The following is an 18,279-nucleotide window of genomic DNA, read 5'->3' as shown; positions in this document are numbered from 1 at the left end:
GAAACGGAGAGTAGCGCAGCTCAAGAAAATGTTCCTGTGGTGCCTGCACCGATTAGAGAGGATGTTAATGATGATGATCAAGATACTTCGGATCAAGCTCCTACTGAACTTCGTAGGTCCACAAGGACACGTTCCGCACCAGAGTGGTACGGCAACCCTGTCCTGGAGATCATGTTGTTAGACAACGGTGAACCTTCGAATTATGAAGAAGCGATGGCGGGCCCAGATTCCAACAAATGGCTGGAAGCCATGAAATCCGAGATAGAATCCATGTATGAAAACAAAGTATGGACTTTGACTGACTTGCCCGATGATCGGCGAGCCATAGAAAATAAATGGATCTTTAGGAAGAAGACAGACGCAGATGGTAATGTGACCATCTATAAGGCTCGACTTGTCGCTAAGGGTTATCGACAAGTTCAGGGGGTTGACTATGATGAGACTTTCTCACCCGTAGCGAAGCTGAAGTCCGTCCGAATCATGTTAGCAATTGCCGCATTCTATGATTATGAGATATGGCAAATGGACGTCAAAACGGCATTCCTTAACGGCTTTCTTAAGGAAGAATTGTATATGATGCAGCCGGAAGGTTTTGTCGATCCTAAGAATGCTAACAAGGTGTGCAAGCTCCAACGCTCAATCTATGGGCTGGTGCAAGCATCTCGGAGTTGGAACATTCGCTTTGATGAGATGATCAAAGCGTTTGGGTTTATGCAAACTTACGGAGAAGCCTGCGTTTACAAGAAAGTGAGTGGGAGCTCTGTAGCATTTCTCATATTATATGTGGATGACATACTGTTGATGGGAAATGATATAGAATTCTTAGAAAGCATAAAGGCCTATTTGAACAAGTGTTTTTCAATGAAGGACCTTGGAGAAGCTGCTTATATATTAGGCATCAAGATCTATAGAGATAGATCGAGACGCCTCATCGGTCTTTCACAAAGTACGTACCTTGACAAGATATTGAAGAAGTTCAATATGGATCAGTCCAAGAAGGGGTTCTTTCCTGTATTGCAAGGTGTGCGATTGAGCACGGCTCAATGCCCGACCACGGCAGAAGATATAGAAGAGATGAGTGTCATCCCCTATGCCTCAGCCATAGGGTCTATTATGTATGCCATGCTGTGTACCAGACCTGATGTAAACCTTGCCATAAGTTTGGTAGGTAGGTACCAAAGTAATCCCGGCAAGGAACACTGGACAGCAGTCAAAAACATCCTAAAGTACCTGAAAAGGACCAAGGATATGTTTCTCGTTTATGGAGGTGCCGAAGAGCTCGTCGTAAAGGGTTACGTCGACGCTAGCTTCGACACTGATCTGGATGACTCTAAGTCACAAACCGGATACGTGTATATTTTGAATGGTGGGGCAGTAAGCTGGTGCAGTTACAAGCAAAGCGTCGTGGCGGGATCTACATGTGAAGCAGAGTATATGGCAGCCTCGGAGGCAGCACAAGAAGCAGTCTGGGTGAAGGAGTTCATTACCGACTAGGAGTCATACCCAATGTGTCGGACCCGATGAATCTCTTCTGTGACAACACTAGAGCTATTGCCCTCGCGAAGGAGCCCAGGTTTTACAGGAAGACCAGGCATATCAAGTGTCGCTTCAACTCCATTTGTGAAAGTGTTCAAAACGGAGACATAGAGATTTGTAAAGTACATACGGACCTGAATGTGCCAGATCCATTGACTAAACCTCTCCCTAGAGTAAAGCATGATCAACACCAAAATTCCATGGGTGTACGATTCATCACAATGTAACTAGACTATTTTCTCTAGTGGAAGTGGGAGACTGTTGGAAATATGCCCTAGAGGCAATAATAAAAGATTATTATATTTCCTTGTTCATGATAATTGTCTATTGTTCATGCTATAATTGTATTGTCCGGAAATCGTAATACATGTGTGAATACATAAGACCACAATGTGTCCCTAGTGAGCCTCTAGTTGACTAGCTCGTTGATCAACAGATAGTCATGGTTTCCTGGCTATGGACATGGGGATGTCATTGATAATGGGATCACATCATTAGGAGAATGATGTGATGGACAAGACCCAAACCTAAGCATAGCACAAAGATCGTGTAGTTCGTTTGCTAGAGCTTTTCTAATGTCAAGTATCATTTCCTTAGACCATGAGATTGTGCAACTCCCGGATACCGTAGGAGTGCTTTGGGTGTATCAAACGTCACAACGTAACTGGGTGGCTATAAAGGTGCACTACGGGTATCTCCGAAAGTGTCTGTTGGGTTGGCACGAATCGAGACTGGGATTTGTCACTCCGTATGACGGAGAGGTATCTCTTGGGCCCACTCGGTAATGCATCGTCATAATGAGCTCAATGTGACCAAGGGGTTGGTCACGGGATCATGCATTACGGTACGAGTAAAGTGACTTGCCGGTAACGAGATTGAACAAGGTATTGGGATACCGACGATCGAGTCTCGGGCAAGTAACGTACCGCTTGACAAAGGGAATTGAATACGGGATTGATTAAATCCTCGACATCGTGGTTCATCCGATGAGATCATCGAGGAGCATGTGGGAGCCAACATGGGTATCCAGATCCCGCTGTTGGTTATTGACCGAAGAGGCGTCTCGGTCATGTCTGCGTGTCTCCCGAACCCGTAGGGTCTACACACTTAAGGTTCGGTGACGCTAGGGTTGTAAAGATATTAGTATGCAGCAACCCAAAAGTTGTTCGGAGTCCCGGATGAGATCCCGGACGTCACGAGGTGTTCCGGAATGGTCCGGAGGTAAAGATTTATATATAGGAAGTCCAGTTTCGGCCATCGGGAAGGTTTCGGGGGTCACCGGTATTGTATCGGGACCACCGGAAGGGTCCCGGGGGTCCACCGGGTGGGGCCACCTATCCCGGAGGGCCCCATGGGCTGAAGTGGGAGGGGAACCAGCCCCTGGTGGGCTGGTGTGCCCCCCCCTTGGGCCCCCCCTGCACCTAGGGTTGGGAAACCCTAGGGGTGGGGGCGCCCCCCACTTGGCTTGGGGGGGAAGGCGCCCCTTGGCCGCCGCCCCCTTGGAGATCAGATCTCCTAGGCCCGGCACCCCCCCAAGGCCCCTATATAAAGAGGGGGGAGGGAGGGCAGCCGCACCCCTGACTCCTGGCGCCTCCCTCTCCCTCTGTAACACCTCTCCTCCCCGCTTGTGCTTGGCGAAGCCCTGCCGGGATCCTGCTGCATCCACCACCACGCCGTCGTGCAGCTGGATCTTCATCAACCTCTCCTTCCCACTTGCTGGATCAAGAAGGAGGAGACGTCTTCCCGACCGTACGTGTGTTGAACGCGGAGGTGCTGTCCGTTCGGCACTTGGTCATCGGTGATTTGGATCACGGTGAGTACGACTCCATCATCCCCGTTCACTTGAACGCTTCCGCTCGCGATCTACAAGGGTATGTAGATGCACTCCTATTCCCCTCGTTGCTAGAATACTCCATAGATTGATCTTGGTGATGCGTAGGAAAATTTTAATTTCTGCTACGATCCCCAACAAGTATAGCATGGCAGACGGACAAGAATGTAGGGCCACTGATGGAATACTAGCATCCTAAACTAAGCATGTAGGATTGCAGGTAAAGGTAACAATAGTAGTAGCAAGGACAGGCTATGCATCAGGATAGGATTAACGGAAAGCAGTAACATGCTACACTACTCTAATGCAAGCAGTATAGAGAAGAATAGGCGATATCTGGTGATCAAGGGGGGGGGGGCTTGCCTGATTGCTCTGGCAAGAAGGAGGGGTCATCAACACCATAGTCGTACTGGGTAGCAGCGGCGTCGGTCTCGGTGTCTAGCGAGAGAAGAGGGGGGAGAAACAATAAATACAATGCAAACAAATGCATGACGATGCATGACATGACAAAGCCCGGTGCTAAGTGTGCCCTAATCGCGGTAGTAGGTGATACCGGCGAAGGGGGGGGGGACATCCGGGAAAGTATTCCCGGTGTTTCGCGTTTTCGGACAGATGAATCGGAGGGTAAAAGTTGCAAGTTTGCTATGCTAGGGATGTGTGGCGGTTGAACGGGCTGCGTATCCGGATTCGTCTCGTCGTTCTGAGCAACTTTCATGTAGAAAGTATTTTCATCTGAGCTACGGTTTATTTTATATTAATTTTAAAAGATTTAAATCATTTTCTAAATTATATTTTAATTTGAAAATTAAATGTTAAATCGCTAAGTGCACACAGAAAGTGCACACAGCATAGTGTATGCCAGGCTGACAGTGGGGCCAGAGGCTGAGTCAGCAGGTCAACGGTTGACCAGTTGACTGGTCAACATGGGGCCCACCTGTCATTGACTGGGGCAATCCCAGTCAGCATTTGACTGGTCAATTGGACCAGTGGGACCCCATTGTAAGTGACGGTTCTATTCATCAGAGTTTTGTTAACGTTTTAATTAATCTAATTAAGTAGTGGGGGCCTACTGTCATTCTCACATTAGGCTAATTAGAAGTTAATTAGCTAACTAAGTTAATTAGCTAATTAAGTTAATTAACTAGTTAATAAATTCATTGGTTTTATTTATTATTTTCTTTTCTTTATGTTCTTTTCCATGGGGGCCCCTATGGTCAGAGGGACAGGCCAAGGGCGGGGCGCGTGCTCGCACATGAGCACCGTAGGAGCTGCGGGCGCAGCCGCAGCAGCGAACGCCGGTGAGGGGAGGTGGTGGTGCAGCAGGGCGCGCCGTAACGTGGCCACGGCGGTCGGGCGAGGAGGACGGGCGGGGGACGCAGCAAGGTGGGCACGCGAGCGAGCGCCGGTGGGGCGCAGCAGCAGCAGCAGCCGGCCGTGCGTGGCGTGGCTGCGCGGCGACTCATCTGGGGCGCGCGGCGAACGCGGTGAGCGCGCACGCGCGGAGCGAAGCAGGGCCGCGGTGCGGCTAACGATGCACGATGGCGGAGGGTAGAAGGGGAAGAAGGAGGGAGGTGCGGTGCTTACGGCGGGACCGTAGGGAAAAGGCAGTGGGCTCGGGGTCGGCCGGTGAGGAGGAGACCGGGGACGGGGCAGCGCCGACGTGGTCGAAGCAGAGGGCGACGTGGTTCCGGGCGATGCGGACGGGGCCGTGTAGGGGATGGGCGCCGGCGTCATGGGCGCGGGGCGCGGTTGTCGGAGGCGCGAGGCGCGGTCGGGTAGGAGGAAGAGGAGGCGGTTCCGGCAATGGGGTGCCGCGGTGGCGTCTATCAAGTGGGAGGGGGCGACGATGTGGGCGGGATCGGGTGCTGGGGCCTCGATCCAGACGGGATCGAGTGAGAGAAGGGGGAGCGGGAATCGTGCGGGGCGACGGGGATGGGCGTCATGGGTTTGTTCCCCCGATCCAGATCTGGATCGGGGAGGGGGAGAGAGCGACGGGGGGGGGGGGGGTTGAGTGTGAGCGAGTGGGATGGGGAATTAGGGTTTCGGGGGGGGGGGGGTTATGGAGGAAGTGGGTGGGCCGGCCTAGTCGGCTTGATTGGCCAGAGGCCAGCTGGGCCGTGGCCTAGAGGGGGGTGGTTCTCCTTTTATTTTATTTTTCTATTTCTGTTTTATTTTACCTTCAATTTCTTTAGTTTTGTAAAATATGACAATAGTTCCTAAATTAATGTCTCTGAATAACCCACGGCCTTAAAAAGTTTGGTGACTACATAAACTAGTTTAACATTTGGTTATTAATTTAAAAGCATTCAAATAATTATTTCGCTACTGTTTTATTTAGTTAAGTGCATTTAAACTTTTTATAAAGACTTGGTTTATCCACCAATATTACTTACGAATTATTTGGCACAAACCGAACATTTTTGTTTTAATGTTTGAAAACTTTTGTTGTATGCCATACTTGGAATTTGAATTTGAATTGGTTTTTGAACTAACGAGGGATTAGCAACAGTAACGGAGGTGACGTGGCATCATTAGCAGAGTTTTACTGTAGCCTAATTATCTGGGCATCACAGTTCTCGCCTTATTCGGGTGGGAATCGCCGGTTGTGCCCCTGGAGGGGGTGGAGGTGTGCTAGTGCACGCGCTGGTGGCTCGGTTGGCGCTTGCAATGAACGTGCAACCTTTGAGGATGATGGTGTGGAATGTCCGAGGGCTAAATGCGCCTGCTCGTCAGAACACGGTTTTCCAGGTGGTGAATCAGGCTTGTCCTGCCATTGTGTGTCTCCAGGAAACTAAATTGCATGATGTATCGCTAAACATTGTACGACAATGCCTTGGTACTAAGTTTGAGAAGTTTTTCTATTTTCCTGCGTCCGGAACGCGTGGTGGGATCTTGGTGGCCTGGGATGCCATGATGACTCAACTCTCTAACCCGCACTATACCAGCCATACATTAACTGTGCTTGTCAGATGCTCTGAGGACGACCAGCCATGGTGGCTCACATGTGTATATGGGCCACAAGAGGAGGAAGAGAAGGTAGAGTTCCTACAAGATTTAGTGGATATTCGAGACCTGCACGCTGGGCCTTGGCTCGTGGCCGGAGATTTTAATCTCATCACTTGCAAGGAGGACAAGAACAATGCCTTGATTAACCGAAGAATGATGGGGAGGTTTCGGGCTAAGCTTAACGCCTTGGAACTAAAAGAGATATATTTGAACGGCAGAAGATACACATGGTCAAATGAACGAAGAGTGGCTACTTTGGAGAAGATTGATCACGTGTTTGCCTCAAACGACTGGGACGAGGCCTATCCAGCAAGTTTCCTTTCGGCGCTGGGCACGGCTGTGTCTGACCATTGCTCGTTGGTGCTAGATATGAATGTGAGCATCAATATGAAGAGCCGTTTCAAGTTTGAGTCGTTCTGGATTCGAGCCGAGGGTTTCATGGATGTAGTCAAGCTGGCTTGGTCCACCACTCATGTGGCCACCAATGATTATCTCACGCTGCATAACAAGTTGAGGGCAACTACTGTGAGCCTCCAAAGATGGAGTGACCGTTGGATCGGTAATGTGAAACTGCAAATATTGATTGCGCTTGAAGTTATCAAACAGCTCGACATTTCCATGGAGACAAGAGCACTATCTGACGCTGAGAGGGCGTTGAGGAAATGTCTAAATAAGAAGCTTCTGGGCTTGAGCTCTCTGGAGAGGACGATAGCAAGGCAACGATCAAGGCTGTTGCAACTACGTGAGGGTGACAGAAATACTAGGCTATTCCACCAACAAGCTAGTCATAAACAGAGAAAGAATATCATAAGAGCAGTGAAGCACAATGGCAACTTATACTCTGGGCAGGACGAGGTGGCATCGGCGGTGGACGCATACTTTGGTGCAGCTTTTGGTGCTGCGGAGGCGAGGTCTCATGCTCTCAATCTTGATATGTTGGGCTTGCCGCACCTGGACTTAGAGCACTTGGAGAGCCCTTTCACGGATGAGGAAGTGGAGAAAGTAATCAGAGCATGCCCATGGACAAAGCCCCGGGGCCGGATGGGTTCACCGGACGTTTTTATGCAACTTGCTGGGACATAATCAAGGTGGATTTCATGAGAGCGATGAACAGTTTCTACAACGGGGACATGAGAGGTTTGGCCGCAATCAATAAGTCCCTTGTCTCACTTTTGCCCAAGAAGGAGGGGGCTTTGGAGGTGAGTGATTTCCGGCCTATAAACCTTGTCCACGGAGCCATTAAGATCTTTGAAAAGGTTTTGGCTTGTCGGTTGGTGGAGGATCTGCCCAAGCTGGTTGGGAACCACCAGAGCGCGTTTGTTAAGGGCAGATCGCTGCATGATAACTTCATGCTTGTGCAGAGCATGGCACACCGATTGCATGCTTTGAGGAGTTCAACTGTACTGCTAAAACTAGATATATCCAAAGCATTTGACTCCGTCCAGTGGCCTTTCCTTATTGAGGTGTTGAATCAAATGGGCTTCGGACCAAGGTGGAGGTCTTGGATATGCGGGATACTTGCAACATCGACCACCAAGATCATGGTGAATGGTGATCCGGGAGACACGATATACAATTGTAAAGGGCTGAGGCAAGGCGACCCGATCTCCCCAATGCTCTTCATTCTAACAATGGAGCCCCTTCAAAGGTTGTTCGAGGTGGCTATGGCTAGAGGTGTGATGTCACCCCTGGCGCGTGTTGGCATGAGGAAATGCTTATCTATCTTTGTTGACGACGTGGTGCTATTTATCAAGCCAAATCAAATGGATCTTGAGGTGTTCAAGTCTCTGTTTGAGATCTTTGGCGAGGCAGCAGGGCTGAAAATCGACATGAGCAAATCCGCGGCCCTACCTATCAGGTGCTCCGATGAGGAGATTGCAATGGCATGCAATGAGTTGCAATGCCCCTTGGGATCGTTTCTGATCGAGTATCTTGGGCTACCCCTATCGCTAAGGAAGCAATCCGCAACGCAACTGCAGTTTTTGGTGGATCATATGGCAAATCAGCTACCGAAATGGAGGGCAGCTATGATGCCCAAGAGTGGACGGCTAACTCTTGTGCAGTCTGTCCTGTGTGCGATGTCGATCCATGCCATGATGGCGTTGGACCTACCTGTGAAAACTATAGCGGCAATGAACAAGATTTGTCATGGTTTCTTATGGTGCCGAAAAGCTGAGGCAAACGGTGGTAATTGTGCTGTTGCATGGGATATGGTTTGTATGCCGAAGTGGGCAGGTGGATTGGGGCTGCCAAATCTAAGATGGATGAATATCGCCATGCAAGCTCGCTGGTCGTGGCTCACGAGGACTGATGTGTCAAGACCCTATAAGGAATTCAAAATCAAAGTCCCGGAGGAAGCACAAATTCTATGCCAAGCAGCCATGATGAGCAATGTGCGGCCAGGACGAACAACACGCTTCTGGGAGGACCGATGGCTACATGGGCAAAGAATACAGGAGCTAGCACCGCGGGTCTATGATTTGGTGCCACCCCGCACTCGCAACCTGAGGATGGTCAGTACGGCCATGGAAGACGGCTCTTGGGCGATGGACATCAGTTCCAACTTTGGACCGGAAACCTTGCATTAGTTTCTAGCGCTATGGCAGGTGGTTAATGGTTGGGAACTTTCTGACGAGGAGCTGGATGAGATAGCATGGTTGTGGGAGACTAATGGGCAGTTCTCCGTGAAATCGGCTTATGCGGCAGCTTTCTGGGGCCAGGAGGTGATCCCAACGGCGGACCTGACATGGAAATCACGTGCTCCTATGCAATGCAGGTTTTTCAGATGGCTAGCCATGAAGGACAGATGCTGGACCTCGGATCGCCTTGCGCGCAGAGGCCTACCTCACCAGGCCGCATGTCCTTTTTGTGATCAAGAGGAGGAAACGATCAATCATGTTCTTCTCACATGTGTTTTTGCTCGGACAGTTTGGGCAGCGATCTTCGTTGCATTAGGAACACCGAGTTGGATTCCTACTGCCCAAAACTCGCTGGTGGAGTGGGCCGTCGACAAGCGTGGATCGAACAACGTCAGCACGAAGGATCTTTGCACCATCTTCGTGCTCACCTGGTGGGAGTTGTGGAAGCATAGAAATGCCATTGTCTTCGAGGGCGCGCATCCTTTGGTTGAGCAGTTACTGAGAAAGATGTGTTCTGAGGGTTCCATTTGGTCCTCCGCTGGGTTATTACGAGGGAATGTAATGCCCTTCTTCGCTAGGGTAGAGAGGTGGGTGAGTGATGAGGATTAGCCTGTAACAACAACAACCCTGTTGTCGGTGTCAAAACCGGCGGATCTCGGGTAGGGGGTCCCGAACTGTGCGTCTAGGCCGGATGGTAACAGGAGACAGGGGACACTTTGTTTTACCCAGGTTCGGGCCCTCTCGATGGAGGTAAAACCCTACTCCTGCTTGATTAATACTGATGATATGGGTAGTACAAGAGTAGATCTACCACGAGATCAAGGAGGCTAAACCCTAGAAGCTAGCCTATGGTATGATTGTTGTGTATGGAGTTGATCCTCTACGGACTACAACCCTCCGGTTTATATAGACACCGGATAGGGTTTAGGGTTACACAGAGTCGGTTACAATGGTAGGAGATCTTGAATATCGCATCGCCAAGCTTGCCTTCCACGCCAAGGAAAGTCCCATCCGGACACGGGACGAAGTCTTCAATCTTATATCTTCATAGTCCAGGAGTCCGGCTGAAGGTATAGTCCGGCTATTCGAACACCCCCTAATCCAGGACTCCCTCAGTAGCCCCTGAACCAGGCTTCAATGACGACGAGTCCGGCGCGCAAATTGTCTTCGACATTGCAAGGCGGGTTCCTCCTCCAAGTCCTTCATAGAAGATTGTAATCACCAAGAGTAGTGTCCGGCTCTGTAAAATAAGTTTCCACATATTGCTATAGAGAGAACAATATTAACACAAATCAAATCTGCTGACGTATTCTGCAGTGCGCCATCACACTACAGCCAGGTCCTTTACTCGAATCGTTTTTACTTTTCCACCTCAGCATATTTTGCGAGGTGGTTTCCTTGGCACGTCTTGTCAAAGCAGAGATCGTGTACCCTTTTTACAGGATTCTCATTAATACGGATGTGGGTAACCCAACCGCGCCATTTATCACGGCGCTCGGGAGGCAAGCGAGTTTTATTAGGCAAGTGGGGACGCATAACCGCATCCGCCTATATAAGGGGATAAGGATCCACCCTATTTACCTACGCCTTCTTCCTCCCTTGCCTACCCATCTCTCGCGCACCCGAGCTCCAGCGCCCAAGCCCACACTTCCCACCTCAACCTTCTCCAGCAATGTCCGGAGCAGGAGGCAAATGGATGGTCTCCACCGTTACGGAGGACAAAATCAAGAAGCTAAGGAAGGCCGGGTATCTGTCCAAGGACATCGCGCACCGGCTTCCCGAGAAGGGACAGCTTATCCCCACCCCAAGGCCCCATGAGAGGGTGGTATTTCTCCTCCACTTCCTCCGCGGACTGGGTTTTCCACTCCACCCATTTGTCCGGGGGCTCATGTTCTACTACGGCCTGGATTTCCACGATCTGGCCCCGAACTTCATCCTCAACATCTCGGCGTTTATCGTCGTGTGCGAGGCCTTTCTCCGCGTCCGCCCCCATTTCAGCCTCTGGCTCAAGACTTTCAACGTCAAGCCCAAGGTGGTGAGCGGCAGCTAGGCGGAGTGCGGAGGCGCCATGGCGGGCAAGATGGCCAAAGCCCTATGGTTTGAGGGCTCTTTCATGGAGACCCTAAAGGGATGGCAATCCGGGTGGTTTTATATCACCGAGCCACGCGATCCGGAATGGACCGCGGTCCCTGAGTTCCGATCCGGACCCCCCATGCGGCTTGTTTCCTGGAAAGAGACGGGCCTGTCGTGGGGCAACGAGAAGGAGGTGACCGGATTGCAAACATGCATCCGGTCCCTGGTGAACAAGCCAATCCGGCTTGTCAATATAATCCAGGTTATGCTCGTCCGCCGGATCCTCCCGTGCCAACACCGGGATTTCAATCTGTGGGAGTTCGACTCGGCGCAGCATCAAACCCTCAGCAGGCTCTTCGACACAACGTACGAAGATGCCTGGAAGATGCTATTCAAGGGTGCCGAGGCTCCTGCATCCGCTTCCGAGGACCGCGGATACATCTCGCAGCGTCACGCTAGCAAGGTATGCTATCTACACCTGTTACAGGATGTTCAAGCTTTTTTCATAGTTTGACTCTATGCGGGATCTAAACTCCCTTGCCTTTGACAGGCTTGGCGGGCGATGGCCGAACCGATTAACTGTCCGGCTCCGCTGCCCGAAGACCCAGCCCCAGCTCTACTGGTGAAGCTGCTGACTCCGGCGCCTTATGTGGTGCCGGAGAAGAAGGCCAAGAAGAAGAAGACCACGGGGACTCAAAAGAGTACCCGTAATGTGGTGTTGTCGGACTCGTCATCCGGCGAGTTCGAGACGCCCTCCTCCCATGAAAACGAGGAGGATGAAGAAGAAACCTCTCCCCCTCCAGCGGTGGGAGGAAAGAAGAGGGAGGCCGCCCCAACTGGGGAGGCCGAGGGGTCCAAGAAGAGAAAGACCCCTCCGCCGGACTATTCCCCCGACGCCGAAGAAGACGAAGAGGAGTGGCCGGACAGGGCCAAGCGTCCGGCGAAATCGTAAGTTCGGATATCAGAGTAACTCGTGATGTTCCTTCGTTGCACAGCTTTACCTAATGTCGATGATACTTGTGCAGTCCGCCCCGGGCCGAACTCAACGAGTCGTCGAGCGGCTCCCTGGATTCATCGGACGTGAACTCCGTTCCGCCCGCTGTCTCCCCCCGCACTGTGGATGATGCCGAAATGGCGTCACAATGAGCTCCGGGGCAGGAGGAGGTGGTCCTGGAGGAGCCGCAAGGCAACCTCCCAGACCCCAGGAATGAAGGGGACAAGACCCCCCAGGGCTCCAAGTCCGGCCTTAAGCCGGACACCATGCTGGAATCTTCAATGATTCCGGACCGCGGTAGGCGAGCTCCTTCCAAGAGGAGCAAGCCTTCTGAGCCGGCAACCTCCGTCCAACTAGAGGTGCCGGACAATCTGCTGGAGGTGCTTGAAGGCGCCTCCATCGATGAGGAGCACCGTACTATTATGAGTATGGTGATCCAGAAGGTCCAGTCAGCCAAGAGCGGGTTGAGTGAAGCTTGCGCTAGCCTCCTAACAGGCTTCGAGGTAAGTAAAAATATGTAAAAATATTACCGCATAGACAGTAGCCCCTGATGCTTTATTTGGCGTTCGGAAAGAAAAGCCGAATAGAGGATCTATTAAATTTCGCAGGAGTCTAACAATAAAGAGTCAATATGCGTATGCAGGCTTCGCTGCTGTCCACCACCGCACTGTCTGCGGAGGTGGGTGTCCTGAAATAGGGACTCGAGCGGTCCGAGCAAGAGCTCGGCCTTGCCAAGCGGCAACTCGAGGAGAAAGAAGGTAAGAAATACCTTACAGAAATAAGTGCCTATAGAGAGGCGTGATTGCAAAAAATAATAGGATTGTACTGCTTATTGTAGGGGCCACGACTGAGGTGGCGACCCTCAAGCAGGCGATGTCTGAGGCCGAAAAGAAAACGGCCGCGGAGCGCACCGAGCGAGAAAAACTTGGGGCTCGGGTCGGCGAGGTGCAGCAAGAGCTTCAGGCTCTCATGAGAAAACATGAGAGTTTGGAGCTTGAGTTAGAGACCCGAGCGTCCGAGCTCGCGACGGCACTTGAGACTGCCAAGTCTACCAAGGCCGAAGCCTAAAAGGCCCTCCGAGAGTTGGAGGATATGAAGAAGATAGCAGCGGGTAAGGCATTCTTTATGCAAAGCAAAAATATAAAAGTGAGCTACTTGTTACTTACCCGAATCCGGAGTTCTCCAGGGGCATTCGCAGATCTTCCCCGCAGCATATCCGATGCCGCCGCATTCTACCAAGCTGAAGAGGGCAGTTCGACGGAGAAGGTGTTCTGGTCTCAGTATGCTGAGGCCGGACACCCTGTGCCCTTGAGCGACCAGCTGAAACAGCTGGTTGAACTCCACAAGGCGGCCGAACAGGCCATGAAGGGCTTCATAGTTCGGCTGTGGCCCGGAGAGGCCCTGCCTGGGAGCTACTTCGGGCTGGTGAGGCGGCTGGTGGAGGCCTGTCCAAGGCTCGAGGTCCTCAAGCGCTCCGTCTGCATCGAAGGTGCCCGTAGGGCCCTTGCCCATGTAAAGGTGCACTGGGGTAAGCTAGACGGTGAGAAGCTTGTGAAGGACGGGCCACCGCCGGGGAAGGAGCATCATAAGCCCGAGAACTATTACAAGGATGTTCTTGCGGGTGCTTGCCTTGTGGCAGATGAATGTACCAAGGATGTAATTTTTGAATAAACTCGCTCGTTTTTATCCTGTGCGCTGAAAACTTGTTCATAGGCGCTTAAGCAATGCTTGTTGAATTTAAAATATTATTTTCTGTGCGGCCGTTTATCAAAAAATTGAGAGATGGCCAGTCGTCGGCTTCTGCCCCCATGCCACTAGTGCTGGGGTGTTCGGGGATAAACCTGAGCACTCTTTTCCCCATAATTGGGTCCTTCGAGGGAGGCGCTCAGCACGGCGAACCAGGCAATCGGACTATAATGCTTGAACACTCTCACTTAGCCATAGAACGTTATAATTTTAAATTTCGGCGAAGCCCCTAGTTCGGAAGACCGAGTTCAGGGCGCTATCCACGCCTTGGCTGGGGTTATCCAGCTCCTTGCTCGAAGCGGCATAGGCCTTTAGGGACCCAAAAACCTCTTGAACAGCGACCGGTCTCTCGCCTCATCATGACAATCAGTTTTAGCTTTCTCCACTGAGGTGCTTAGCCCAGCTCAACCGGGGCACAATCGCAGTGGTTCTCCTAGTGCTACCTTAGCTGATATAGCAAAACGTAAGGCACCAAAACATAGGAGCCGGGCAAACCCAACTATTGACCCAAATCATGATTCGGAGCCGATGCATATAGTGCTATAAGTTCGGGGTGTCGCACTTGTGAAAGTGTACGGACTTCTCACACCATATGAAAGGGTACTGAAGCCCCTGGCGTACTTGTCGTACCATAGTGTACGGGTGCAACATGTCATTAATGAACATATATATGAAAAGAGTAATGCAAAAAGGTAAACAAAAAGCTAAGCATTGTTTATGGAGAGGCTGTTTATCAAAGCCGAACGATACAAATAGTGCGGTAAGCAAAAGATATTGGACTGTTTGGTATGTCCTGACCAGGGGCAGGCCGCGGAATTGTATTTAAAACAGGTATACCGCTCGTAATAGAGACCACCTAGGAGTTCCATAATGCGGCATGGCTTGTCTGCTTCCCTGGATCTTGCATCGTTTGTGCGGCAGTCAAGTTGCCGAACAGGTCATCCGGAGTATGGAGTCCTGAAAGTAAGAAAAAAAAAGAATTCGGCAGCCCCTAGTACGTTTTAAGCCGTATGGTGGGCGTGCCGTTTATTGTGCCCCCTTCCCCTGTGCCCATGGTATTTCAAGGGCGTAGTTGTGTACGCGAGGTACTGGTTTCGCTAGGTCGCGAAAGCTGGGGTTGGGGCCGCATTGCTACGCTTGCTCAGAGTGTGCCAGGCGGTCCTGCTGTAGGTTACTCCGGGCGCGCTTGGCAGTGTCTGGCTTTTTAATGGCCGGACTGGGGAATTGCCTAAGAAGGCTACTTTGTACCTCCGCTGTGAGAGCCGCCGTATGCTCCTCCGTACGGAGGGAGCGTTCGGTGTTTCCGTTGACCGTGATTACTCCTCGAGGGCCTGGCATCTTGAGTTTGAGATATGCGTAATGCGGCACCGCATTGATTTTGTGAATGCGGTTCGTCCGAGCAGGGCGTGATAGCCACTGCGAAACGGGACTATATCGAAGATTAACTCTTCGCTTCGGAAATTATCCGGGGATCCGAAGACCACGTCAAGTGTTACTGAGCCTGTACAGTTGGCTTCTACACCTGGTATAATGCCTTTAAAGGTCGTTCTTGTGGGTTTGATCCTTGAGGGATCTATGCCCATTTTCCGCACTGTGTCCTGATAAAGCAGGTTCAGGCTACTGCCACCGTCCATGAGGACTCTTGTGAGGTGAAATCCGTCGATGATTGGGTCGAGAACCAATGCGGCGAAGCCGCCATGACGGATGCTAGTGGGATGGTCCCTTCGATCAAAGGTGATTGGGCAGGAGGACCATGGGTTGAACTTTGGGGCGACTGGCTCCATCGCGTATACGTCCCGCAGCGCACGCTTCCGCTCCCACTTGGGAATGTGGGTTGCGTATATCATGTTCACCGTCCACACTTGTGGGGGAAAACCCTTCTGTCCATTGTTGTTTGGCGGCTTGGGCTCCTCGTCATCGCTGTGCAGCCCCTTGTCTCTGTTTTCGGCTCTTAATTTGCCTGCCTGCTTGAACAACCAACAATCCCTGTTAGTGTGATTAGCTGGCTTTTCGGGGGTGCCATGTATCTGGCACAAGCGGTCGAGTATTCGGTCCAAACTGGACGGGCCCTGAGTATTCTTTTTGAATGGCTTTTTCCGCTGACCAGATTTGTAGCCTCTGAATCCGGCATTGACTATCGTGTCCTCATTGTTGTCGCTGTTAATGCGGCGTTTTTGTTTGTTCCGACGTGTCCTGCCACTTTTTTCCTTGGTATCCGAATTACCAGGGTTCTTTGATAAGTTGTTACTATGAGCTAGCCAGCTGTCTTCTCCCGCGCAAAAGCGGGTCATGAGTGTCGTGAGGGATGCCATGGATTTCGGCTTTTCCTGTCCCGGGTGCCGGGCAAGCCATTCGTCGCGGATGTTATGCTTGAAGGCTGCTAGGGCCTCTGCGTCCGGACAGTCGACTATCTGGTTTTTCTTTGTTAGGAACCGTGTCCAGAATTGTCTGGCTGATTCTTCTGGCTGCTGGATTATGTGGCTTAAGTCGTCGGCATCCGGCGGCCGCACGTAAGTGCCCTGGAAGTTATCGAGGAATGCGGCTTCCAGGTCCTCCCAAGAACCGATTGAGTCTGCTGGCAAGCTGTTAAGCCAATGTCGGGCCGGTCCTTTAAGTTTGAGCGGGAGGTACTTGATGGCGTGTAGATCGTCGCCGCGTGCCATGTGGATGTGAAGGAGATAGTCCTCAATCCATACCACCGGGTCTATGGTGCCATCGTATGATTCGATGTTTACGGGTTTGAAGCCCTCTGGGATTTTATGATCCATCACTTCATTCGTGAAGCATAGCGGGTGTGCGGCGCCTCTGTACTGGGCTATATCACGACGCAGTTCGGAAGAGCTATGTCTATTGTGTTCGGCCCGGCCGGATTTGTTGTATCCGGAGTGAAGATCATTGTCACGTGTCGTAGGGCGCCTGCGCGATCCGTAGATCGATCTTGTTTGTCTTGCCTTATCCTCTAGTATGTCTCGCAGGTCGGGCGCATTTTCCCGTGCCTTAGTTGAGCGGTGTTGGGGCATGGCTTGGGTGGAGGGCCGGCAGGCCTCTCTGTCGCGGCCACGAGGTGGCCGTTCTGCCATGTCATGCGCTGGTGATGTAGGTGCTTCCTCTTCTGATTGGAGTAGCGGCCTGCGCTTCGGGTAACTCTTGGAGGGGCGTTCGAGTTCGTACTCTTCGGCCGCAAGGTCTTCAGTCCATCTATTAGCTAGCAATTCTTGGGCAGCTCTAAGCTGTTGCTGCTTTTTCTTGAGGCTGCTTGCCGTGGCTAAAATCCTGCGTTTAAAACGCTCTTGTTCGGCGGGGTATGATGGTATGACGAATTCGTCGTCATCGAGGCTGGCCTCGTCTTCGGAGGGAGGCGTATAGTTACCATCCTCGACCTCTTGGTCTGCCACTCTTTCATGAGGGCTGGTTTCTCCATCTTCCTGCGCCGAATTCTACTGAGGTGGGTGTTCTTCGGCGCTGTCCGGGGTAGTATTATCTCCCGTGCCGGAATCACCGTTTTTGCTTTGGCGGGATTTAGAGCGGCGCCGCTGACGCCGGCGCCTTTGCTGTTTCTTGGGGGCGTCATCCCCCACTGTTCCACCGCCATCTCCATCCTTTGGAGTATCCACCATATATATGTCATATGACGAGGTAGCCTTCTAGTGCCCTACAGGTGCTGGTTCTTGTTCGTCTCCTGCATCGTCGTCCATGCCGTCGATGTCTTCGGAGTCGAAGTCAAGCGTGTCGGTTAAGTCGTCGACAGTGGCTACGAAGTGGGTGGTGGGCGGGCTTTGAATTTCTTCGTCGTCCGTATCCCAACCTCGCTGACCGTAGTCCGGCCAGGGATCTCCTGATAAAGAGAGAGACTTTAGAGAATTCAGGATGTCGCCGAAGGGCGAATGCTGAAAGATGTCCGCTGCGGTGAACTCTATTACCGGCGCCCAATGAGATTCGATCGGCAGGGGAGCGGGGGGCTCGGAGTTCGGGGAGGAATCCGGCTCCTCGGAGTCACGGGCCATGCGGAGTGCGGGGCTGGAGTTCGGCTCGATCGCCTCTGAGATCACAGCCCCTGAGGCAGCGTCCAACCGCTGATCCTCGATCGGCGCAGTAGGTTTCGGATCAATGGTCGAAACCGATGCGTGTGCGGCCTCCAAGGCGCTGTTCGACGGCAGAGCTATATCATGCTCATCGAGATAGTGTGGCATGCTTGGCTGTGGCTCGAATCCGTCGAAGATCAAGTCGCCGCGGATGTCAGCCGTGTAGTTTAGGCTTCCAAACCTGACCTGGTGGCCAGGGGCGTAGCTTCCGATCTGCTCAAGGCGGCCAAGCGAATTGGCCTGCAGTGCGAAGCCGCCGAAGACGAAGATCTGTCCGGGGAGGAAAGTCTCACCCTGGACCACATCGTTGTGGATGATCGAAGGAGCCATCGGGCCTAAAGGCGACGACACAGAGGAACTCTCAATGAAAGC

General features: G+C 51.9%; 1 protein-coding gene across 1 annotated transcript; it reads left to right on the top strand.

The window, feature by feature from the left end:
• Window positions 1–6,277: 6,277 nt before the first annotated feature.
• Window positions 6,278–7,456, top strand: LOC147966660 (uncharacterized). Its single transcript, XM_087530910.1, has one exon. It carries the CDS (start codon window positions 6,278–6,280, stop codon window positions 7,454–7,456), a length of 1,179 nt encoding a protein of 392 aa, XP_087387036.1.
• Window positions 7,457–18,279: the final 10,823 nt, after the last annotated feature.

This window comes from Triticum urartu, chromosome 6A, assembly GCF_056163025.1.
Source record: "Triticum urartu cultivar PI428250 chromosome 6A, HENAU_Tu73, whole genome shotgun sequence".
In the NCBI taxonomy this organism is placed as follows: Eukaryota; Viridiplantae; Streptophyta; class Magnoliopsida; order Poales; family Poaceae; genus Triticum; species Triticum urartu.
The sequence above is the reverse complement of the archived record's forward strand: the minus strand, read 5'-3'. Positions and strand labels throughout refer to the sequence as shown.

Excerpts from the sequence above, each read along its gene's own strand:
- LOC147966660 (XM_087530910.1), top strand. The coding sequence starts at position 6,278 with ATGATGACTCAACTCTCTAACCCGCACTATACCAGCCATACATTAACT.